Source organism: Neodiprion lecontei, chromosome 1 (genome assembly GCF_021901455.1).
Source record: "Neodiprion lecontei isolate iyNeoLeco1 chromosome 1, iyNeoLeco1.1, whole genome shotgun sequence".
NCBI lineage: Eukaryota > Metazoa > Arthropoda > Insecta > Hymenoptera > Diprionidae > Neodiprion > Neodiprion lecontei.
Window position 1 is genome coordinate 33902849 of NC_060260.1, and position 24696 is coordinate 33927544.

The following is a 24696-nucleotide window of genomic DNA, read 5'->3' on the forward strand; positions in this document are numbered from 1 at the left end:
ACCCCTTCAACAAGCCAGAAAATGCTAGGTGAAATACCCGACGAACACGAAACTGATATCCAGATCTCAACATGACCAGATGCTCGGGCTTTGTATAACGATTATCCAAGTCTGCATAACGCGTGCAGTTTAAGTCAACAGCATAATTATTCGCTGCGCATTAAGACTTGTTTATCAAAAAATTACAGATACAGATATCCTGGCGTACGACGGTCAGACCTTGTTGCCCAAGCTAAGAGTTACGCGTAATTGTTCGGGTCATTTTGTAGTCCAGTATAAGTAATTGCGACTGCAAGCAAGTTGAAGTGTAGTTTTCATCTGGCAAGGTCCAGACTTACAGACGCCGAGTCTCGCGAAGATCAGATAATCATGTGTTCGATCGCCAATTGTTTCTTCGCTGTAAGATAATACACGCGCACGACTGATTCACGGCATAGAATTATTGGTTCTCCGATACTCAGGTGAGTATAATCGTTACCCTGAGTTTCACACACACCGTAAACCTTCTTCCTACCTGCGAGCCAATCGCGACGAAAGATACTTATTCTTTAAAACAATCCCTGAAAATGATCGCGTGAAACAAAAAGATGTTGAGCGAAAGTCAGAATCCTCTTGGATAAAAAAGACCGGTGCGGTATGATGGGCCAAGGACTTTCCGGATCGGGCGATACAATGCTTAACCATTATATCCTTTCCAAACCTTTTGCGCAGAATATCGAACACCGGTTGAAGAATGCGAGGAAAAAGTTTGCTGAAAAACAATCCTCGTGCAATCCTAAAGCATTACTCAACCTTCGACATTCTCTGCATGCCGCCACCCGAAGGCACCGTCGTCTTGTCCTTGGCCAATTTCACTGGCGTGAAAGAAAGCGAGGGAGGGGATGTTTTAGGGTGATTTGAAGTGACGCAACTTTTGCACATTTCATTGTGCTAATTGCGGGTTAGGTGTGAATTAGAAATAATACGACGAGCTCTCTGACCGCGGAGTTTGCCCCACCTTGGGAGAAGGGTTTTACTGGCAATTTGACCCACGCATCGCGACAACGTGTTCGTCGGGTGTTGTAAATGAAAGTATGAATTCAAATTCGGCTCGTTTACATCGCGACGCCTCGCGCGAGCAGCTTCTTGGCGCTGCCGGCTAGAATCTTTTACTTTTATATGTCAAGGTCGTCCTTGGCCATTTTTATTCCCCACTCGCGTAAACTTACCACGGTCTCATCTTCGCGCGAACCTCGTCTCTGCAGGCTACCCTCGGGCCTGAGGCGTAAAAAACGGCCGATCAGCACCGCCGCGACGCCATCCATCCGTCGGTCCGTCCATCCATCCATCCATCGATGAGCCCACGTACCCATAACTCCGTTACTAAACATGTAGCGGCTACCCGCGTGCCACCAGTCGGCTTTTTCCCACTTGACATTTACTTGCGGTACCTAACTGATTGTGAGATCACTTCGCGACCTCGTGCTGGCTCGTGAAATAACCACCGTCTTGGTACCCGGGGTTGCAGTACTGGAATGCGAGATAGCCTAATTATTACGTACAAAAAGAAAATCTGAAAGTGCAATATTTCGATACCACAATTTTCCTTTTCCAATATTTTAGGGGGGGTCATTGCTAGTCTAAGTCCAAAATTTCAGCCAGATTCTGCAATAGCTTCGGCCGCCGTCTTGAATTTATGGTTTAAGTCGGAAAATATCGGTCGTTAACAAAAAATGATGACAATCAAAGATATAAAGAATTAAATTTCCTGCAGACTTAGTTACGACCATTTTTAGTGAAGAATTGAGAATGGGCGAGTTATTTGACAAAAACAAATACCCCGATGAATTCTGGATTTAGATTACCAATGACCCCCCCCCCCCCCCCCCCCAAAAAAGATTAGGAAAGGCAAATTGTGGTATCAATTTTAAATGCAGATTCCGACTGGAACCCTTAGGTCACAACGACGCCTCGACGTCGGGGGAAATGCGTTTCAAACAAGGTATCTCTCCGCTGACAGTCAAGTCACAGCCCGGCTGATCGAAGATTAACTCGCGTTACTCGTTCTGCCAGTAACACAATACCATTAGCCCACGATGATCTCGCAGATCATCTGCGCGATATTGCGAACCGTACACCTTATACTCGTCGCTAATACATAATAAGGGTACGATCAGTTCGTGTCTTTCTCGATTATCAGTCTCGGTTACCCAATCTGCGTAACTCTAAACCATTTGCACGTTACGACCTTGCCGACGTCTACGCGTTACTATTACGTATAGAATCAAATTCACAACGCTGTATTGTCTGTACGGCGAATTTTTTGAAATTTCAGGGCCTTCGATCTCACGAAATTCAATCCCCATCGCTAACCGAAACGAAATCCGTGAATACCTGTATCCAAATGTATCTTTTACACTCGCTCCGAATTCTGTATAATATATCAGTACAAAGGTTGGGGTGTCGTAGCCGCCTGCAATCAGGCCCAATTTCGCGAGCGTTAAGCGGTAATTAAGTCCAATCATTAGCCTAATACGAAAACGAAAAATTTTCGTTCCATTTCCGCAATAGGCCCTGTCGGCACTTTCGTGTTGAATAAAGATCAGATCGAGGCGAGAGAGATAACGTGAAAAGGTGCATGTGCGGAGTATTTTTGGCACTTACACAACGATATCGTACGACTCGGGCGTCTGTCAGAGTCCGAGCCGAAGGATCGGGCGGTAAATAACTCTGCTCACACAGGCGTGAGAAAACTGCGCAACTTTTAATTATCTGGAACGAAAAATGCCCCCCGGTATTAGACGATTCTCAATTCTCGCAGCAGCTTGGCTCGCGTAAATTGCCAGGTAAAATAATATCGCAACGGGAATACCTGGGCCGCGAATACGTGGCCTTCTGATTCCGCGATCGCTAATTCGCACTCGAAGATTGGCACAGACTCGAGGAGCATCTGCGATTCTCCCTAAACGAAGCAGCCTGCAATACCGGCGAGAAGATACGGTAGTTTATTCCAGGAGTCAATTAAATCCCCCCCACCCCTCGCCCCTTCATCTTCGCCACCATCACCGACGATATTTACACGGCACTTGCCTACTCGCCTGGTGAATGTGTAAGACACGTAATTCAACTTTCGTTTTCGAGATATTGACCTACGAGGCAGGCATTTCATTGAAGAGTAATACTTTGTAATCAATGTTGACGAGAAATTTTGCGCCTACTTAGTCGTTTCGAATAATTGCGTCGTTTTCGTCTCGTGATTCTCGGCATTCTGCAGCTACCAAAATTTCTGTTGATATATAGGTGTACCCTCGGCATTCGAAGAGATTTCTTCGTACAGGTAATTGAAATGTCATTGGTGCAGCTTTTACTTTCGGTGTGTGATGTATTGATTTGTTGAAATCCTTGCGATCTTTGTCATTCCGCTTTGTCAAATTACAGAATTTTCTAATAACGAAAGAAACACCGATGAGTATAAAATATACAGTGAAAGAGATTATCTTCTATTTCCGCTGACTTGTTTTGGAACGTCTTTCGAATTAGTTCAGAGTAAACGAAATTAATAAAAGGGTACAGTCGGTTGGGAAAAAAATGGTAAAACATCAAATTTGAAAATTTAAACGGACCTCTGCTCGTTCGGTTTTAAAAAATAAACAACGATCGAAGAGCCAATCACACAACGATAATTTTGCAATGCCACAAGCACGTGGAATAATTTCAAGGTTAAAAGGTCAACATTTGACTATTCGAGAAAAGAAAGTAAAACCAATTTACAGGATACATACATCCAATAATTTTTAAAATTCAAATTTTGATTACCACATATAATTTATGCCTGAAGCAGGACAAAAATTTTTCATACAGTGAGATGAGACTTGCGGTAAAAAAACTGACTAATAATCAGACGAAACTGGTTAGCTTCTAAGCCGGTACTAAATCGTGCATGCATAAAGCATTCAACGGATGGCCGCACGTCGATAATGCGCTTTTGGTATTTCGATGCATAGTCGAAGTTTTTGTTTTATTTTGTCTCCGGACTAACCGGGGGTAATTAATAGGAAACTGAATAGGTATCGCTATTCGAAATAGCTCCGATGAGAAACAGAGTCCCAAGATGTAAGGAAAAAAAAAGGCCAATAAAATAATACTTGTCTCGCATTCCGGTGGTTACGAAATAACCGCCCGGAGCTGTCCAAGGGTGGGGTGGACGTAACGCGTATCTGAAGTAGGAATAGTTCGACAGATTACGAATACCAGCCGGCGTTACGACAGAGCTTGTCCTCCGAGTACACCGAAAAAAATAGATGCTCTGTATTCATTACCCTGCACCCAACGACAAACCAGTTTGGTGGGCCTACGAAGTGCATGCGTGACATTTTACGGCTAGACTCACATGCATGGACACACACCGTGAGTTTCAAATTTGTGGAAGGCTTTGTCCGAGGGGGCGATTGGTTTGCTATATAAGCTCGAGGGGAAGCTGATGCAGTCAGATCAGGTTCATCCTCTGTCCCATCATGAACGCTTTACTGGTAAGCCCTTCGCTTATAACGTGATACTAAACCGTCAGCGCAGTCACCATTTTCCGACGATCGTTCCAGCCGCGTTAATTCTTCGCTCAATCTTCAAATGTGAAACGCGATTTCGTTGAAAAACAATCGTCTCGTCTGTATAATCTGTTTTGTGCTGGTTCAAAATTTCGTAAAATTTCTCATTACTGTCGCAGAAGTACCATTGCCGCGTAACTTTATTCTCTGATCATCGCGGTGACGTTTTATAGACTTCAGCGAATCTCAGACTGACCGAGTTTGTCGGGGGCGGTGCGAATGTGACGTGAATCGAACAATTGATTTGTGGATATATTAAACGAGTTGTGATTTTTAGGGTTGAAACAAGAAACGCTGTTTCAACAACACAGATTAGTGTCTTTTCGAATCCAGTAACAACGAAAAGCTAAACCCCGTGCAGTACAACTTTTTTCCCACTAATCATAGTTCCGAAACGTGACGTTGCGCGCTAGTTTTTTGATTTTCGTCGTATCGCAATAACGAGTGATTGTCTTATTTTCAGGTATTCACCGTCTTATTCGCCGGCGCCTGCATGGCCGACGTTTCCCACGTCGTAAACCAAAAGCCCGTTATCGAAATCTTGAAGTATAACCAGGACGCACGTCCTGAAGGAGATTGGAACTTGGATTTCGAGACGCAAAACGGCATTGTCACCAAGATGGAGAGCGACGCTGCCGGGGAAATGCGGGGAGAATATCACTACATCGACCCTGAAGGCAAGCCCGTCGATGTGACCTGGGTGGCTGGCCGCAACGGATTCGTTGCTCAAGGATCGTCCATCCCTGCTGTCCCAGACACCGTGGTCCGCGCCCTCAAGTACATCGAGGAACACCCCTACAAAGAGCCCGTCAGCAAGCCTTGATTTCGCCAGCTAAACAGATTTTGGCTGGATGATGTAATAATATACACGTTATATATACATACGTATAAAAATTGATAAATTCGAATAAATTTTACTCTACGTTTCAATCCTGTTATATTTTCCTAAGCGATTTGAAAAAGCTGCAGAATCCCGGTTAATTCGATTTTCGAATATTCAAACTTACATCCGGTACACAATTCGAATCTCGTTTCTCTCAGTCGACGAAGATTTCATCCACGTTTGTGAATTTTTCCAGTTCGATGCAAATTAATACGACAAATAAGCTCCGAGATCTCGGTATCAGGTTCGGACTTTCAACTTTTTCGTAATATATACGGGAGATGATCGACTCTCTCGAAAGAGAGAATCGGCTTCGGAAACGCGTCCGCTAATTTGCTCGTCCAACAGGTGGTTCGATACGACGAAATTCGACGGGTGTTTAGGCTTAGTTACCGACCTCGGGTTCGCCGGAGTTAACTTGGTGAACGTCGAGATATCGACGCCGAAACTCCGTCGACAAGTTGAATTCCTCGGCGATTCGGATCCTCGGATGCTCACTGCGGAATTAACGATCGAATACGTAGCTGCTAGATGTCGATAACGAAATCGGCCATTCGGAATCTCTCCGGCCAATCGGTCGCATGGCGATGTCTCGTAAATTATTTTACTATGCCGCGGATCAAGTTCTACGACTTATTCGAGCTGATTGTCGTGAGAAATTTAAGCCGAAGGTAATCGGATCGTCTTCCTTCGAGTGCCAGAAGAAAGTCGGGTTCGTTGACTGAGAGACGATCGTGACCGTTATTACACCCGAAGTTACCTTATCGGGTGGCAACTGATGCACGCTTGAATTTATCATATTAATTTTCTACCTGCACCTGGTGCGGCAATTATGTCTTAAAGACTGCATCCTCGAGCAACGACGATAAGCGGTGCATTAAATTTTAATTGCGACACATCGCGCTGACCGATGCTCATTTTATAATGCTGAAAGATGCACTTTCGAAACTTGGTGATTTATCGAAGTGGTATCGCCGGTTCATCCTCCTCGCGATTTATGTCCCTTCGTGTCATTGGCCAAGATATGTTTCTGATAAAAACAAGGCTCTGATTTTTCTCAACCGTTTGAACGACGTCCCGTAAAACGACGAGTATGCTTATAATTATCCGCACGTGATTTCGAGCGTTCCCATAAAATGCACCGTGCAGTCTCATGGCGTTACGAGAAAAAATCTCACCATCGCGTCGTGAGAAACGTTCAAAAATCGAGTGGAAACATTTGCGTATTATTTCACTTCGTGTACGACCAATAAATTATTCTCGGCCTCAAGTGAGCCTGGACTGGAACTAAAACATAAACGATCCTCTTGATGGATTCTCTCCAGGATCATTCCTACGAGCATATTATTACAGCTCCATTATTTCATACAAGAAACCGGGACAGTGTTTTGACATATCAAATTACTCCGGTCCTCGTTCTCATCGATTATAATCCAGAGATAGATCGGCCAATTTCAAGACGTCGTGACAAGGAAGCTCGCATTCTGGACGGGGGCGCAGGATCAGGAAACTGAACTTTCTCCATCTCTCTCTCTCTCTTGCTCGGCTGCAAGTCTCATTCCAAGATCGGAATAGAAGAAGAAAAAGAGGAGAAAAGAACGAAAGAATCCGCTCCGCCCCTTTGGCATAATTAGACGCTCTGGCTACTTTGACTTCCCTCCATGGCCTGATTGTGCTTGAGGATCTTCTCTCGCTGTTGCGCAACCGGAGTCACCGGCCTAATAACCTTTGTGCCTGCACTCCTCGCGGGAGGAAAAGAAAGGACTTACATACTCGGGGATAACTCGTTATTGGACATTATATGTACTTCCGAGTATGGGTTAGCGATTACTTTAGCACGCTATACGCGACGCGAATTTGTGAAATTATTTAAAACCACAGGTAAGCTGGATATGTATACGCTGCACTTTCGATTCGGTTCTTATTTTTATCTTGGATAAAACGCAGAGGCCATACTATTTATTTCAGGTACAACTCGAATCCGGAAACACTCGCTGATACCGCTAACCGAGTCGACATTGGCGTTGGAAGAAATGTAAATTTTTGTCGAAAAAATATTCGAGAAATCAAACGTTGCGCAAACTGGTTGAATATGCGATTAACCCGTTCAAATGTGACACATTTTCAGAGCTTTGCAGCTTGTGTTTTTTTATTCGACGCTGTATCGTAAGCGACTCTCCCGCGTGATTTTGCACATTCCAGTCGGCGTCCAGGACTGTGTAAAGTGCGAAAAGAAGACATCCGGTAATTTCCTGAAGGATGGTGATGAATATGACGATTTTTTTCCGCCGTCGAAGCTTCGCGGCTTCGCCCGAATCTTGCTTCGAGGAAAATTGAACTCGTATCAGAGCCGAACAGCTTATCGAGGGCACCGAGAACCCTGGGCACACAAGGCTGCGATTACGTACCGCTAGATATATCTGATCCCAACGTCACGTTAGCGTTTGACAAGCCGGCCAGATTATACGTATTATCGACAAGTGATCACCGCGCCGAAATTCTCGATTGACACATGAACGAAAGTGAAAACGAGCCGGTGATTGCCGAAAGGTCTTTACGGAGATATCCAGCTCGGGAGTTCGAAGTTGCGACAAACGCCGCGTGTACCTATCTTCGTGTGTATTATACGCGTTCAAGATAATCGCTGGATTGCGCGGGTCGGTTAAATTCTTTGACCGATTGACTCCAATCTTTAATTCGTGGCTATTAAAGAGTCTCCCGCGTGAAAGTAAAAGCTTCTATCTACAGTCGGCTGCACGTAGCCGGTATCGGTTTCGTTATGCTAGAGAATAACTCATGATTTTGCAGGAATCCACCTCTCGAGAGACTCTCTTCAGGATTCAAGACATTTCTCATTCATATTTACCGCGTTCAAACAGCAGCAGAAGCGATACTCGAGTGAACAATACCTCGATAACTGTAACTTGCAACTCGTGTTAGATATATAACGTTTATTATTATTTAACAGACTAATCGCAAGTCCTATCTTTAACATTGGGATGGAACCGTGACGAGAAGATAAGGAGACGTGTATCTTTAACACATTGCGGTTGATGGAACAACAATGTGACACAAGAAAGCCAAATGCCAAGGATGATTACGATGAGCACATCGTGAGCGGGAATAAATCATGAAATAATTGAAAGGTTCGTATAAATCGCGGCCGACGTCCTTAAAGATATTTTTCAAATAACGAAGGTAACATTTAGGTACCTACCTCGTGTTTCCCTTGCGTAATGCGTGATATTATAACGATCTATGCTAATGAATTGAAATTTGTTCGACAAGATATTCCCCGGCTCGGCTTTGGCTTGGAACAATTTTGTCATAACATACGGGAGACAAGTTACCGCGGATGACGTAACATCTCACGGTGCGCTGATATTTTAAAATCATTTGGAATCGCAGAACCCAGACGAAGGCGTTTTGTTGACGGTGGGTAAACGCACGCCTGTAATCTACCTACGTATACACCGCGGGTACGTGTAAGAGAATTCCATCGTTGAAGCGGAACCGTTTCTTTATTTACAAATTGCTTAAAAAAGTACAGATTTCATTAAACACACAGAGCATGGCAGCCATGTTTGCATACGTAATGATTTGAGCCGATGGCGTCACGCCCGATGCCAAAAGTGCTCGCTGTTCGAGTGCCGATGAAGATGCACCTCGAGCACCGAGCCCTTCCGGCGAAGCGACGTGGCGCCGAACTTATAAAACGCTTGAACACGTCGACGGTGGAACTGGCCGAGAGGTAAGTGCAGCTACGTAATCAACCAGTTCTGATCGAGCGCTCCAGGATCCAACCCCACACTACAAGTTGTCCTCCTCGGGATGAGCAGCGATCCATTCGAGCGCCTTCAGGATCGCCTCAGGGATCGGCGGTGCCTGGGGAAGGTGCGCACCCTGCGGCTGGAAGCCGTCCTTACCGGCGACGTAGGTCAGGGTGATCAGGTTGCCGTCTTCGCTCGGGTAGCTGTAGCTGCCCTGAACTGACTCGGCCTCTTCCGGTGTACCGGCGTTCTCCAGCTGTCCCTGTTCCTGGACCTTGATGCCGTTCCCAGCCTCGAAACCGTAGCTGTAGGAGCCGTCGGGATTCGGTCCGTCCAGAAACTGGTTGACGATTGGCACAGGGGGCTGCTGATCCAGAGGAGCGGCTACGGCGGCCGCCGCCAGGGCGAAGAAGGTCAGGATCTGCAAGACGAAAAATCGGTATGAGATCGGCGAATGATCGGTGAAATTTAGACCGGGTACCGCGGACGTGGAGCCCTCTATCGAGATAACGATCTCCGTTTGGTTCCGCGATGAATCATTCGCGAGGCTGCCGTTACCGTGATAAGTCGTTATAGCAACTGACCTGCGAGATCGGCCTGACGCTATTCTATTCCATTGGACACTTGGTCCGTCTAGACTTCGTGACTGAAATTCTAGCGATCAAATCGATATTGTACCGATTGGGTTCACGAAACTTCTCGCACCACCGCTCTGCACCGATCTCACGATAGTTGTTATAATATCACCATTTTGACTTGGATCCGGATTTAATGGAGATAAAAGAAAGGGGAGGGTCCAGATGTACCGCAACCGGTGCTCGGTAGAGCCACGTGGCTAAACCCGAGAGACAATCGGCCGCTTCGCGAACGCTTTCCGCACTGTGTCCACTCACCAAAGTGTTCATTGCTGGCTTCGTACCTCGTCTCGTTGACATCTTCGTCGGAGGACTCACCTTTATAGGGACGCCGAAACCTCCTGTCGCAAATGGCCCCCCTCCGGTCCCGTCAGGTGGGGGTTGTCAAAGACGAGTATTGACTTCTACTCCAGCTTCTTCTTCTTCTTCTTCTTCTTCTTCTTCTTCCACTTCGGCACGCCATGCAAATACGCGTATACATTGCACGGCCGTATAACGCTGTTGTGTTGCGAAACGGCCAAAGCAAAGAAGCTGTCGCCAGCGTGGCAGGTCCGAATGTATATCTGTCTGGGTGTTTCACAGGTGGCGCGTTCGCTTCGCTCCTTCTCGGATCGACGACGACGTCTCGTCGGAATCCTTCGATGCCACCTTTGACGCTGGTTGTCGACGGTTCCTTGTCCCCTTCGACGGGCGACGTGTGTAATCGCATTGTGCTCTTGACACGTGGACCACAATACCGAGCGTTCCACCGATCTCGGAGCTCCTGCTGGACCTATTATCGGCATAAATGCCGGCCTCTGGTCAGCCGGTTACGCAACGGCACGACGACGATTCGTCATATTTTATGGCGTATTCCTCGACTATTATGAAATCGCGACTCATCTCTCTCCCGGCGTTTGCCACGTCCACGCTCTACGTGCGAACCGGTGTCAAGCTTCGGGTCATAAACAATAATCGGTCAGCTAGGGTTTGCCTTACACCGTGATGAGACGATGCGAAACGCACGGTTATTATCGACTCTGCTTCAGGCTGTATCGTTTCACACGCGGCTCGTCATATTTTTTTTTCAATAATTTTTGCTCGACGCATTACGGTGTGCGTTACATATGAACACAACGCGCTTGTCTACGACGACAGACGTACCGCAGACGCGAACAGGGAAGTTAAAATCTTCCGGGGAAAGTTTAGGAATTCTTCTCGTATGTCTTCGTTCACGCACTAGACAATCGATTACTCGAAATTACTCCTCATAACCGCGGCATCGTTATCCTAGTAGAATTTAGTTATAAGTATCCTTGCCGCAAATTTGCAGTAAGCCTTCTTTTTTCTTCGACCATAAAAATAATTTCTTTCTTACCAGTTATTCGATTCAGCCATAGAGTAAAGTGAAAAAAAAAAAAACAGTAATTATGAGAAGATCTGATAAGTAATGGTAGGATTCGAAATCCATGCTCAATTTTTTTACTCGATTCATGAAAAATTTTATTCAACCTTGATTCTCGTTATTTCGATCAGGCGGTTGATCAAATTATCACCTTGAAATTAATGGGTTTCGACGAGAATAACTCGAATCGTGTATCCAGGAAATTATCATCCCAAATCGACACCTTTGCCATGGGATTTCGGGAATTACCATTCCTTGCGGTCAGATAATCTAACGAGTTAATAATTGATACATGCGTCTTGTTTCCAGATCTAGGAAGACCGCACGCGAAGGACGTTTCTCAGCAACCATACGGACAGCTACCCGTGAAAACAGAACAATCAGTTCCCTATATTCAAACAAAAATCAACGACCTTCGGTCTTGTTCAAATACAAACGTCACGCACGGATTTTGAAAATCACAGCCAGAGACCGTCGTAACTCAGTCTAAGATATTTTTGCCTCGTTCGTCTAGTCGAAAGTAATCGTAATTAGGCGCATGAATTTCCATACGCCTATACCGTGATAGTCGCGTAACAAAAAATATACTCGACATCAATATCTTGGTAATGTTTTATTCACTCAACGATCCCGAAAAATGCATCCAATGAATTACGATGTCGATACATCGTTGTTACAACGAATTACATGCAGTACACGCTATTCATTCCGATTTTTTGTTAAATCTTGAAAAAATCAATCAGCTCCACGATTAATTCTTGTCAGCAAGGTGAACGGGTACTTCGAATTTTTACTTTCGCTTCACCTGTAAGAATTGATATATGCTAGCATAGTTTAAGGAAAACAGTTATCCGGGTGAAGTGAATGAATATTTGTTTTTAGCTATGAGCTAACCGAGACGATTAGGTGGCCAACTGTAACAGCAATTAGGAATGACGAACAATAATCGATCATCTTTTCCCAATTAATCGAGTCCAATCAATTATTTTTCATACTCGATTAATCGACCGACACGATTATTTTTCCTCGCAATTATTTTTTTGATCTCGATTAATCGATGCACCGATTATTTTTAGCTTAGTGGCCATCTCTAACAGAAATGTTGAATCGGCGATTTACGACTAAATCTAATCATTTCAAGGTGATGCAAGATTTTCGAGTATTTCACATTCAGCGCGTATCTAATTCTTGACAAAAATTGCTAGAATCGTTGGCGGAATTCTGAACGACGCTGGTATTATACGTTCGCCGTTCCATTGACCCAGCTCCTCGATCCGATCTCGTTGCTATTCCCGATACTTTGCAGTCAGGAGTCTTCATTTTATCTTCTCCTCTGTTTTTTTTTTTTTCTTTGCCTCTTTTCTTTTTTTCTTCACTTCAGAACCAGCCATTATATTACATATATCTTTAACGATTCAGCCATGTACCGAATTTGTGGAACCTTGGCTCGTCTCTACGCGCTCTGAATTTCCGAGGGCCCAACAATCGGCATGGGACATTTACTCGTTATTATCCCGCGGTGACTTGGATTTATGCGAAACGCACGCCGCGCAGCGAGGCCTGCAAAGGCAAATATACAACAAGGAACACATGTTTCTGCCTTATGCAGCGCAACTTCGACTTATCTAGTTTTTATAGCTCGGCTTAAATCGACGAGGTTCCTCATCGTTTGCTTCCCTATCACGATGTTTCAAACAAATTCTATTTGATTTCGATGCGCACGAGGATCCAGGAAATCTTGACTATTTTTGACGTCAACGAAACCGCGAGAAGAAATTAGTAACTTCCGGGATTTTTTTTCGTGAATTGTCCCCCTATGAAAGAATTCGTGTTTTTCTACTTAATCTTGGAAATCGATATGAATAACCTGTGACTACACATGTATAGCATTTCTGTTGTTTTTTTTTTCTTGTTTTGCGAAAACACTTACGCGATCATAAAAACCTTTTAACAGAATTTTATCATCATAATTCACGCCTGAGTTTCACCAATCACATTCTACGTCATGGGTAGATGGATTATTGCAATGCACCCAAACAGGTTGATCAAAGTAACTACCTCATACCTTGTGTAAAAATGATCTTGCCGTAATGCAAATGATTAGCAAATCGCCAAGGTATGCGCTAATAATGGGTCTCTTTGATAATAATAAAAACAAGTACGATTTTTCTCCGTCTTTTAAGCACATGATTGAATTCGCTTTGCTAAAAAATTTAATGAACGTTTTCGGCAGTCAATTGACGCCAAGGAATAACAAGGCAACTCAATTTTTTATCGAATATGAAAAAATCCACCACTTCAAAATACGAGACGTGATCAAAAATTGTGTTTTGCCGTTTATCGCATGTTTTTTCTGTTAGGAATAAATATAATTACTGCATTTACATACTGACTTACGAGTTTTCGCAAGCACGACAGATTGTTTCCAAGAACTTTTGGAATGTAAATAAGGACAGATTAATTAGCGGTTTTTCTTGTAGTTGTCGCCGGCATATCGCTCGAACATCATGAAACGCAGAAAGAACTCCATCAGTGATATTAATAGCCTTCCACATCTTCGATCAACGGATCGGGTCTGAAGCTACGAAACTATGGATATTTGTAAGCAAGTCTCGATTTCAAGGAATAGAAACGCCATAATGTATACGATGAGATCGTACAAAATAGGCAAATAGAATTGAGGAAAAAAAAAAGATGATGCGCAGATAGCTGTGCAGTGAATACGACGTAGAAATAAAAGTAGTAAAACATCATTGTAGTTGAGCCATGATTCGATTATTGTAATTATAAAAGACGATGATCGTATGCGCGCCTGGCAATAATGACGATCAGTAGTCAAAGTCACGCAAAATGTTATTGATTGCGAATAATACAATCGCGGTAATATCCATAAATACGTAGATAAAAACTGGGTGTAAACAAGCCATGCAAGAAGTATAATAATATAACCGAGATGCAAAACAAGAGAAAAGAAAAAAACGATCGGCTATCTAATAACGTCGAAAGATTGTAGTCGCGCAGATTTTGAAACAGAGCTGGAATTCCGATGTCCAAATCACCTCTCCGAATGTCTTCTCTCGATCTGCCAGATGAGAAGACGCGCAATCACGTTGGTAAAAAATACGCTCCTACGGGACGTTGCTGGAAATCCTGATCCTAAAGACCGATAATCTGTAAATATACTCAGACAGCTATGCGTCGCTGGGCAATCAGCAAACGTAATTTGCTAGTTTTAATGACTCGGTCATGATCTGCGCCGTGACGTCAGTAGCTCGTAAATATCCCGATGCGTGTTATCCAGCATCTCAGCCTCCGTCATCCGACCGACTGTTGTTGATCATTTGAATGAGCGAGTGAGATTAAACCTTGTCTTAAAAAAAAAAAAACAAAAAAAAAAAGAATTCCTCAAAAATTATCCCCGGAACTTCAACATTCTGTATTTCACAGAGAAGAAGAAAAAAAAGTATCCCGAAGTCTCCCGATTTGCTAATTTACATCCCGCATATACCAATCAGGCGTGAAATTTCTACAGAAGTACGCGGGAGCAAAAGACGCGAAAAAAATCTCAGTCGCGTGTGCAAACGGTGAATAATTATCGGCGTGACGGTGAAATACGAAGTTCGACGGTGCAGGATGAAAAAGGGTCGCCCGGCAATCGCATCGTTCATCGCTTTTGCAATTCGCAGGCTCTTTTCTCAGCCGGTGGCCCGACTAACGCAACCGCGAAACTTACGGCTGTCTTTTGGATGAACGACCGAAACGGGCGGCTTTGAAACTCTTATCCGATTCCCGCATGCACTCGGTGTGCATCGGTGTCAGACAACCCAAGAGGGGAATTGAAGATGAACTCGATCCGATGCAGCAGCGTCTCAATCGTTGCATTTTTCCACTACCCAAACGATTTGCTTGAAACAATTCAAACGAAGGCTGCTTATATCGGTTAAGCTACTTCTGTTATCCAATCGTCTTCTGTAATTATATCCTATGTGCTAGTAACAAATTACGGAGATCAATCCCGACCTTCAATCGAGCGGAGAACGTAACCAGCAGTTGTGGGTATCGCATAGCATTCGCAGCTACAAGGTTATGCAGACAATGATCAGGCGAAAGAAGTTTGAGAACCAGATGTTCCAATGCATCAGCTTCGAACATACATATTTTAATACCGTATAGAACGTTCCGTTTTCCTGTTACTTGCTTCTTCGGTTATATTCATATTTTAACAATGAATTTATAACAATTATCGTAAACTGCTTGGTATTTTTTTTTTTATCGTCTTAGATGAGATAATATAATACGGAGAAAAGCTGTAACGGTAATTTATTAACGATATTAAGAATGTTTTAATGATTTCAAATATAATGTCATTTGCATAAGGTGACGAAATTTGGCCGATGGTTCTTGTGCGATACGGCCTCAAATCGTTTTTTATATTGCATCGCGGCTGACAGTAAATAACTTCACCTCTGACGGAATATTATATACACCTGCTTCGTCTATAACGTCATTTCTCTACAGCGATTAATCAAGCCTCATGAGAAAAAACGTTCAACGCAACAGGTGGTGGATTTACTTTGTAAACAGCGCAGCATATTCTGACGCCCTCTTGTACAATAACTATATATTTTCCCGGAAACGTGTAATACAAGCTGTCAGAAAATCCTGGCAACAAGGCTTCGAAAGCTAGGAGCGCGTTATAAATTCATGAATATAGCGACGATTAAACCCGTGATTAATTTACCGCGCGTGAAAGCGTGGAAAAGAAAATTCAAAACCCCCAGAAAACTGCTCTTCGAGGCTCTACTCTTCACGTTTTTCAGAAATTTTTTTTTTTACATTTTCTATCATCGCGTGGATGACGCCATGTATGCGTATATATACACGCGTGATAAATTCTTGACCACATTCTGTTGAATATTTATTGCCTAATGAGGAGATTTTCGTTATCGCCGTGCGGACAGCGCCGCGCATTAAATGTAAAATGTAGAATATTTCGCAAAACATGAAATATGCGCCAAAAGTTTCTATTCGATGGAGTAATGCGCAGAAATTGATAAGAGTTGTAAAAATGCCCCGACCGCGTGTACGCGGACGTTTACCTTACGTTTAGTTTTACGGCAGAGGATCTTTTTCTTTTTTTTTTTTTTTTTACAGTTTAATACGAGCTATCGATGACACAAGTGTGACTAACGCGTAATGAGTACTCTCACGTGCGTGTGGAATTTATTGAGAAAACACATGCCGAGCTTCGTGTATCACGGTGATTTGGCTCCCCGTGCATTCTCAAGTTAAGTAACAGCTGATATTGAGCAGCGCAAAGTTTCACTTCGACTCGAAATCGCAGGCTCTACGCCCACAATTCCCCGCCGCGTTGAATCCCAGCTGTGAACCGGAAACGCGAGTGAATTTGTACGATATGACAAACCATCCCATCGATCAGAGGATGAAGTCTGCGGAAGACACTTTCAAACAATAAGTCAAGTAATATCACGTATATTTTTCCCGTGGAGTGAGTAGTGCGTCATCTCCTTTGGTTGTACAAGAAATGCTCAGAGACTTGGTCGGTTGTGCAGGAACGACGATTAAGGTCCTGGGAATCAACTCTCGGAGACCCTTTGCCTGGGCGAAGTGATGCAAGAAATTGACTTCTAACCAGTATGTCTGCCCTCGAGCGATAACTCGATTACGTCACTAGACTCAGACGCGTGGGTGTCTCGCCGTCTTTCCTGCGATTACTCCTTCCCATTACGGAACATTAGACACATGGACTCGTTAGACGAGAGGCGCAGGTGCATCGATGTGACGTGCATGTGTGGCTAGTCACTTGTCGCATTCACCTTTGGAACAAAACGGATAAGAATAAGAAAAGCTTTCGACCCGCAAGGAAGGTATCTCAGGTCGATCTCTCCGATTCGATTTCTTTAGTAATATCTTACAGTAGACTGAAGACTGATCGACAAGTACTTTTTATCATCTGACATTAAACGCTTCAAGAATAACGTAATATTCTTTAACCGATCCAACTGGAAAAGTTTTCTCACAATGAGAAATGACGAATGTAATTTGCTCAAGTGAAAAAAAAAATTCCTAATCATCCCTTGACACGCCTTGACATGTCGCTTAGTTTTTAGTGTCTACTGTAACGTATTACAAAAAAAATCAAGTCGGGGAAATCGACCGGGGATACCTTCGTTGTCAAAGATGGCGCTGACGTCAGTCAGGCCGAGAGTAGGTTTCATTTCGAAACGGGCGGTCCGACTGTAACCACGTGACGGGAGTGAAAATAGATCCAGCGAATTGTCCGAAGCCCCGTTTAACCCCGAACGTTCCCTTCGAAAATCGCTGAGCAATCGTATCAGCTCTTGATAAACGATTGCGACCACATGCTGGGCGGGAAGGACGTATTCGAAGGATTAAGGTTACACTGTGTGCAGACCGCCAGAATCATTTTTGTAACTGATATATAATTCATCCTGAACTGGATACGAAAGCATCGATTCTTGGGACTCGGATGCCACGTTTAGGAGCTACGCGACGTACAAAGTCGACTGTGCGCGGTACGCGTGATGAAACACGAACGTCCTGCAGTCAAGGATCTTCTGGAAGATCGTGTCTACCTGTCGGTACGTCCGTGACCCGAAAGACCGTGGCATCAGATTAACAGGATGAATCTAACTTTCGTCGTAACAATTTTTAGGCGGGCATCGTTTGATTATCGGTGTAAGTCGTTGTATTAGCTCAACAATTAATACATCCTGCCGATTTCTCGGATTATCGTTGTTGGTAGCGTCTTTTTCTTATTTCGCAAGACAACGAGACGCGTATACGTATAGGTATGCATCTGCAATGCCGACACAACGATTGTGAAATTCATACATTATCTCCGGGTCAACGGAGAAGATTCACGCCGATTCGGTGTAGGTGTAGAACCTACCAAGAAAGCGCGCCCGCCAATGTGCTCAAAAGTCGAAACGGTGCCCAATAACACACACGATACATAATATCTGCTGACTTTGAAACGAAATAACTTTCACCGCATTCTTAAAAAAAAGAAATAAAAATTACATTCTAAACAGTTGGGTATTATACGCGTGTACCAGTCGCAAAACGGAACATGAATCTGCACGGTTACTTGGTGGTTAGCTGTAACATCTCTCGCTTCGTCCACTTTCCAATTTTGGCAATTCAACCATTGACGACAGGTGAAGTTCGTTGTTCCCCGAACTGGAGCGACTCTTGAATTTTAATTGATTCTACATTCCGGTATAACCGTGTGGGCAGTTACGTCGAGTTGACCATGACCCGAGCTCTGTACCTACACGTATATACATACATACCTCTATGAGAATTATATAAAAGTTGGATCATTCGCGCGCGTGTAACGCTTTTGCAAAGCTAACTCAATTCTTATCGGTTTTCGCTTCACCGGATTTTCGAAATAGCATCGTCTTTGCGGCGTGAAGATTATAATTTGTGTCTCATTTAGGCGCCGTCGTTGGATGACAAATGGATAATTATTTTAGCCGATGCGAAAACACGAGTCGAGGCAACGTTAACAAATTAATTTTAATTTCATAATCAGCTGTCAATGCATGTATTCGGGTTTTAATATCTGCTTATTACACACAACGAGCAAACTCGCTATAATATGGTTAACAAGCGGCTGCCCTCGGAGAAAATTTTCACTTATACGCAATCAAAGTATGATACTTACACAGGTATTACGTCGGTCGTATATTACACGCGGTGATATTCATGCCGGGTGATTTCAAAGCTATACATGTGGCGCGTAATTAAAGTACGATTAATTGCGACGATGAGGGCTGGATCTTCGAACATTTCGATTCTTGTCTATACCTGCCTAATTGCAAAGGTAACTGAACTTCGTTCGCGGCTCTGCGTTCGCCAATCTATTCTTGCCTAAAGCTTCGGGAGTCTGTGCAGTAACGATGTATAATCACACTGTATCTGTTGTTTCGAAGTTGCATTCGGCTACTGCGCAACGCAGAAAATAATTACACCAGCCGATAGCGATGTTTTTACCAAAAGGAAAGGTTCGAATCCGGTTGTCGTTCTTCCTCAGGACTAAAGCGACGGACTCCCGCAGCCGAATTCGTGAAATCGTCGTTTTTGGCAATTATAATGGGTGTCGGTCACACGCGGGTTTCGCACTTTTTCTCCATGTTCATTTCATAAGCGCTAATTTATGCCGAAGCGAACGAGATCATTATCAAAGGATTCTAGAGAGATCACGCACGCGTTGCGCGGGTTTGTCATATATTTGTTCATTTGTTCTTGTTTATTTTTACTCGTTTGACGTCTTGAAAAATTCGAGCAAACTTTCACCCCGGTTTCGTTTCACCGCCGATGTCAAGCGACAAATTGGGCGGCCGGATCGGCGTGTAACAACTTCATTCCACGGTTGTGCGTGAAAATTTTTATCGCACGAGGTGAAAACTGCAGCCGCATTATTTGACGTTTGAATTATAAATTACACCGAGCTGGTATCATTGTCGGCATTTATCAGTTACGACAATCGGTGTTTCGTAACGAGAAGCAATTCGTTACTTTCAGCAGATACACGATTATCCACGGCTCTGATGCGCGACTAGTATAATCTGTGGTTTTTTCTTTTTTGCTATCTTCCTTTTTTTTTTATTTTTTTTTCTTTTTTATCTTCTTCTATTCTCTACTTTTGACGAGGACCTTTCGTTTCAGAATACCGCGTATATTCCATCTTCTTAATCCGTGGGAAACGTGAAAAGAGGCACCAATAGTCGGTTCTGAATTCTTGTAAAACTATTCGGGAGAGAAAAAAACGACACACACACACCTTGCTTCAACAAGTTAAAAAACCGCGAAAATCCGACACTAAATCTTTATACCGTACCGTTTATATTCAGCGAACGATCTTACGAAATACGGTACTTTATGCGTACCTACAGGGATCAGATATGATCGTTACATAAAAATTAGCCATTACACACTCGTACGCGTATTGCTTGCTCGAGCGAACGATTCCGAGGCAAAGTAGAATCCCACCGACAAAAGCCGATCATTCTTCAATTTCTTTTTTCTTTCACCCCGTGTTTTACGAAAGAGGACGATATTCGCCCGGATAAGACGTCGATGTACGTCATGCGTTTGCAATAGCTCGCATTATCCGACGGCGCAGAAGATGCTCCTTTCATCTTCCAGACCCAGGTCACAGCGTCATCATCTTTTGTCTTGCAACACTTGTCCGCATGTGTAATATTATACGAAAAACGACGAACCGCTGTCTCGCGGTGAAGCGCCCTGAACAGAAATCGCGCACCGAGGCAATTTGTCAAACGCAAAGTATGGTATACACAGCGAGTTGCCCCGAGACGACTTCCTTCACTTTTCCCAGATTGTTTTCTTCGTATTTTATTTATTTATTTATTTTTTTCTTCTTTGCTTCTTCTCTCAGCCCATCGATCACATAAACGCGTCACTTCATCGTCCGAGGTACCGATCAAGGTGCTCTCTCAGAACGTGAAAATAAAATATCGCTTCCGTCCTGCCGACTGCAGGAACTCGGGAGCCGTTCGGTCCGGTATAATAACCCAGTTTTCATCGAACCTAAGGGCTGTCGCTTAACCCTGACAAAAGGCAGCGATTTGGCCGTGTGAAAGTGTCTATGGTGTCAGAGGTGGCGTCTGGCAGACGACAGAGGGCTGCGCAACTCTATCGTTATTTCGCATTTCTGGCGTTTGAGCAACTCGTGGGAGGATCATGAGAAGAGTGGCGAAAAAATGTTCACATCTGACGGTTGCAACCTCGATCCCAGAGGCGGCAACAACGCTCGCATGTCGGGCGCGGTGTTATATGAGAAACGAGCGAGGTTCTCTATGCTCGCCAAATCATTTAACCCAGATCAAACAACGCGTCGAAAGGAACCAAAAATCGACTCGTCATCGCGTCGATCCTCTATCAGGTTGCGGGAACATGCCTCGGCGGATCAACCGAACGAAATATTCTGAAATATTTCGAGTCTGCAAACGAGCGTACTTTAAGATATACAGCTTCTGCATACGAGTAAACAATGGACTATGGGGCGTCGTGTATTGGGCCTTGACTCAATTATCACGCGCGAAGGAACACCGTAGGTGTGGTACAAGCATGACCTGCGTTATACGGCGTGAAATCTGCTTCGGCGTTCTTTCGTCACCGGGCCGCAGCAGCGATGCTTGTTTTAAGGAGAAGAGGATCATAGAGCTCGACGCGTTTTCGGAAAGACGCGGCGAGAGTCTGCGGGAAGGTGAAATTTCAGGATAACGCCCACGCGTCCTCTCCTGACGGTATTGCCATTGGGAGTGGTAATAAAGGAGAGGAAAGCGGTGTCTGTTAAAAAAATCTTTTTCGGGATGACGAATTATCGACCTTTCCTCTACTAGCCGACCGACGACTTTCTTCTCACTCGGACGAAGAAGAAGGTGAAAAAGAGTCTTGACGCGAGCTCGCGAGTCATGGAAGCTTAACAATGACGTGGGTTTTGTAACATAAGCGGTGAAGCGATCTCGGCGCACCCGGCAATTACGGACATATCAGCTACCGCAGATTTAAATGGAAGATGAACGTCCGATTATACGGGCAGCTGTCGTTAACTATCGCTAGAAACGATCTCCGTTGGGCGTTGTTAAACGACTGGTTGTAGATCGGACGCCTCCGACACCCTCGTCGCTGTAATAGAAAATAATACCATAAGCAACGGAATATAACAATAGGAAGCAGAAGAGAACTCGAGACGCGTACCAGACATCGTCCGCCTAAAAACTCTCGTTTCAAATGCCCGTCACATAACTTCTCCTTGGTACATCCCGCGACCCGGCGTGCCTGATAAATCTCCGTTGAGCCACATGCGAGTAGGTATAATCCGCGGGAGGCAAAGAGAGGCCGAAAATATATCCGCAGCGAGAAAGACGGGCGAATCTTCGGTAGCCGTCGGAGGGGGGACGGGATCGGAGGATGAGGCATTAGGAGGTTCAGGTGCCGACCTTTGGCTGGGTCGGGCCTGACCTCAGTTTGAGGCCCCGGCCTGGGACCCGGAGTAGCCGTGGTGGTGGGCCCGCGAACCGCTCGTTGCTGGCCCACGGGGTCCATGGAGAGGGGGTGGGGGTGGGGGCTGGTCACGGTCTGCGCGTGTGTGCGTGTGTGTGTGTTTATGGTACCACCTCGCTCCTTAAGATCCGTGACTCTAGCGGTGCGGATATATAAAGCGCAGGGCGCACTGTGATCATCAAGTCAGTGCAGTCTGCGACTCCCACAAGACGAACTCAATTTTCTCACCATGAATCGATTGGTAAGTAAAGTGCGAAAAAAACCGACGAACCGATCGGCGGCTCCTCGTTCGAAATAGTCACCGGATATAAACAAGAGTCAGCTGCGACGTGACCGTCCTCAAACTTTCGTGGATTATATTAATTCTACCATTTAGATCGGGAAATTTCTATATTCGAAAATCTCACGGACGATTTGAAAGTTGATGAATATTCATCGCTGATCGCCGAGATTTTTTCGATTTTCTTTTTTTCTTTTTTTATATCTTCTTCTTCTATTTTATACCGCTACAACAACTACATCTCGATCACTGTTACACGTTATACGAGAAACGGTTCCGCAAATGGTCGGGTATATTGAACGCGTGTCAACTTTACTGCGGGAAAGTGCTTAAAATCAAATTGCTTGCGTACTTGTACCTGTAATAAAATTTATCGATCGTAACCGCGCATAAACACGGAGGATGCGATGGGATTTTCGCAACGATAACCATTACGCTGTTTGTACATTAAAAACGATTCTGCACGCTGTGCGGTGAGAAATTTGCCGGTTCGTGTGTTAGGGCCCGCTAAATAATCGGCTTACATCCCGCGGTTACGAAACAAACGGACCCCAACACGCGCAACCTGCCTTCATATCACTGTCCGCTAATTAAGAAGAAAGAGCCTCGTTGTACGAATGTACCGTTTCGCAACTCGTCGAGCAGGAAGCCAATTTCACGGGACTATAACTTCTTCTTCAAAGATCGCGTCATTCTCGCGGATAATAATGACGTCTGTCCGCCAACTCCCACAACTACGCGCCAAGGAGAGACAGTTTAGACCCGATCAGTTAGAACTGAAAGAATACAAGTCCAGCGAATTGATAACTCGCGTTTGTCGCAGAGAACACCAACGATGTATCGCGACTTTCGGTCCTCGCTGAGAGGAAGAGTTTTTAAACCGAGTTACAATTTCCCCCGAAAGTGGGACAACCGTCCTACGGAGCGAGCGAGCTGGGTGGCCTGCGAACTTTCCAGGACTCGAATCGCGGTGAGAATAACTCCGTTTTTCTTCTTTCAGATCGTAGGTCTGTTCGCCTTGGCGACCGTCGCCCTGGCCGCTCCTCTGGACAACACAACGCCGATCCCGATCCTCCGGCAGGCGCAGGACGGTCCGAACCCCGACGGATCTTACAGCTGGAGCTACGAGACCGGAAACGGAATCCAGGCCCAGGAGCAGGGGTACCTGGAGAATCCCGGAACCGATGCCGAAGGCATGTCCGTGCAGGGAGGCTACAGCTACACCGGAGAAGACGGCGTGCCAATCCAAGTTACGTACATCGCCAACAAGGATGGATTCCAGCCCCAGGGTGCTCATCTCCCGACACCACCCCCAATCCCCGCGGAGATCCTCCAGGCTCTCGAGTACATAGCGGCTCACCCAGAGGAAAACGACATCGACGCGCCCAAGCAGCCGTACAACTAAGGATACACTCTCCGCAGCCGTCGAACTACCCTGCAATCCATCCAGTATCCTAACTTCGCTCAGAGGCGGGAGGATAACCGAGCGAGCCGTCAGACGCGCGGATTAGACGCGGAATAGTTGTGCGGTTTTTCCTCCGGTCGAAGGTAAACTTTGATCCCAGGAAAAGATGTTTACCGTGTCTCACGGCTGGCTTGCCTTCACTTTAATCCTCCTTCCGTCTCCACAATACTCGCTGTATGATTATTATTACACATGATAATAATATAGTTAAATAATAATTATATATATATATATATATATATATGTATATATATATTGTATAATGTATATTTTAAACGTTTTCTACGCAAAGAACATAAAAATGATGCCGTGTAAATAAATTATTATTTTAAAACAACTGTAAGAGAAATCTTTTATTATTATCGACAAAAACGTGTCGCGTTTTTAAAACCTTATTACGGTGCATGATACGCACATACATGTATAAAGCTTTGGACTTATTGGATTGGTCGAAAGGTATCGCTGCAGAATGGTAATTCGAATGGTTAATTAATTACGAGACTCGTCTCGCGGTTAATTGCAGCCTAAGCCGATGCCTCATTAACCCGAGACGCTTTAGACACTCGGACGTCTGCAGATGCGGACAAGGTATCATTTGTCGTATACCATGCGCG

At 44.6% G+C, this 24696-nt stretch overlaps 3 protein-coding genes across 3 annotated transcripts; 2 read left to right on the forward strand and 1 right to left on the reverse strand.

The window, feature by feature from the left end:
- The first annotated feature begins 4354 nt into the window (after nt 1-4354).
- On the forward strand, nt 4355-5513 carry LOC107222807 (larval cuticle protein LCP-17). Its single transcript, XM_015662317.2, has 2 exons — nt 4355-4508; nt 5047-5513. The coding sequence occupies exons 1-2, from the start codon at nt 4494-4496 to the stop codon at nt 5404-5406; spliced, it is 375 nt and encodes a 124-aa protein (XP_015517803.1). The 5' UTR covers nt 4355-4493; the 3' UTR covers nt 5407-5513.
- Nucleotides 5514-8968: 3455 nt separating this feature from the next.
- Nucleotides 8969-10285, reverse strand: LOC107222802 (endocuticle structural glycoprotein SgAbd-2). The gene is made up of 2 exons (XM_015662311.2): nt 10130-10285; nt 8969-9657 (listed from the first exon to the last, which is right to left on the reverse strand). Exons 1-2 carry the CDS (start codon nt 10169-10171, stop codon nt 9277-9279), a joined length of 423 nt encoding a protein of 140 aa, XP_015517797.2. The 5' UTR covers nt 10172-10285; the 3' UTR covers nt 8969-9276.
- A 10471-nt stretch (nt 10286-20756) lies between these two features.
- LOC107222816 (endocuticle structural glycoprotein SgAbd-8) lies at nt 20757-24419 on the forward strand. Its single transcript, XM_015662326.2, has 3 exons — nt 20757-20771; nt 22530-22578; nt 23618-24419. The coding sequence occupies exons 2-3, from the start codon at nt 22567-22569 to the stop codon at nt 24020-24022; spliced, it is 417 nt and encodes a 138-aa protein (XP_015517812.1). The 5' UTR covers nt 20757-20771; nt 22530-22566; the 3' UTR covers nt 24023-24419.
- Nucleotides 24420-24696: the final 277 nt, after the last annotated feature.

What these genes read in the sequence shown, in the direction of transcription:
- LOC107222802 (XM_015662311.2), bottom strand. Translation starts at nt 10,171, where the DNA reads ATGTCAACGAGACGAGGTACGAAGCCAGCAATGAACACTTTG. An exon ending in AGCCAGCAATGAACACTTTG is followed by an intron (nt 9,658 to 10,129) that starts GTGAGTGGACAC and finishes TTCGTCTTGCAG; the next exon opens with ATCCTGACCTTCTTCGCCCT.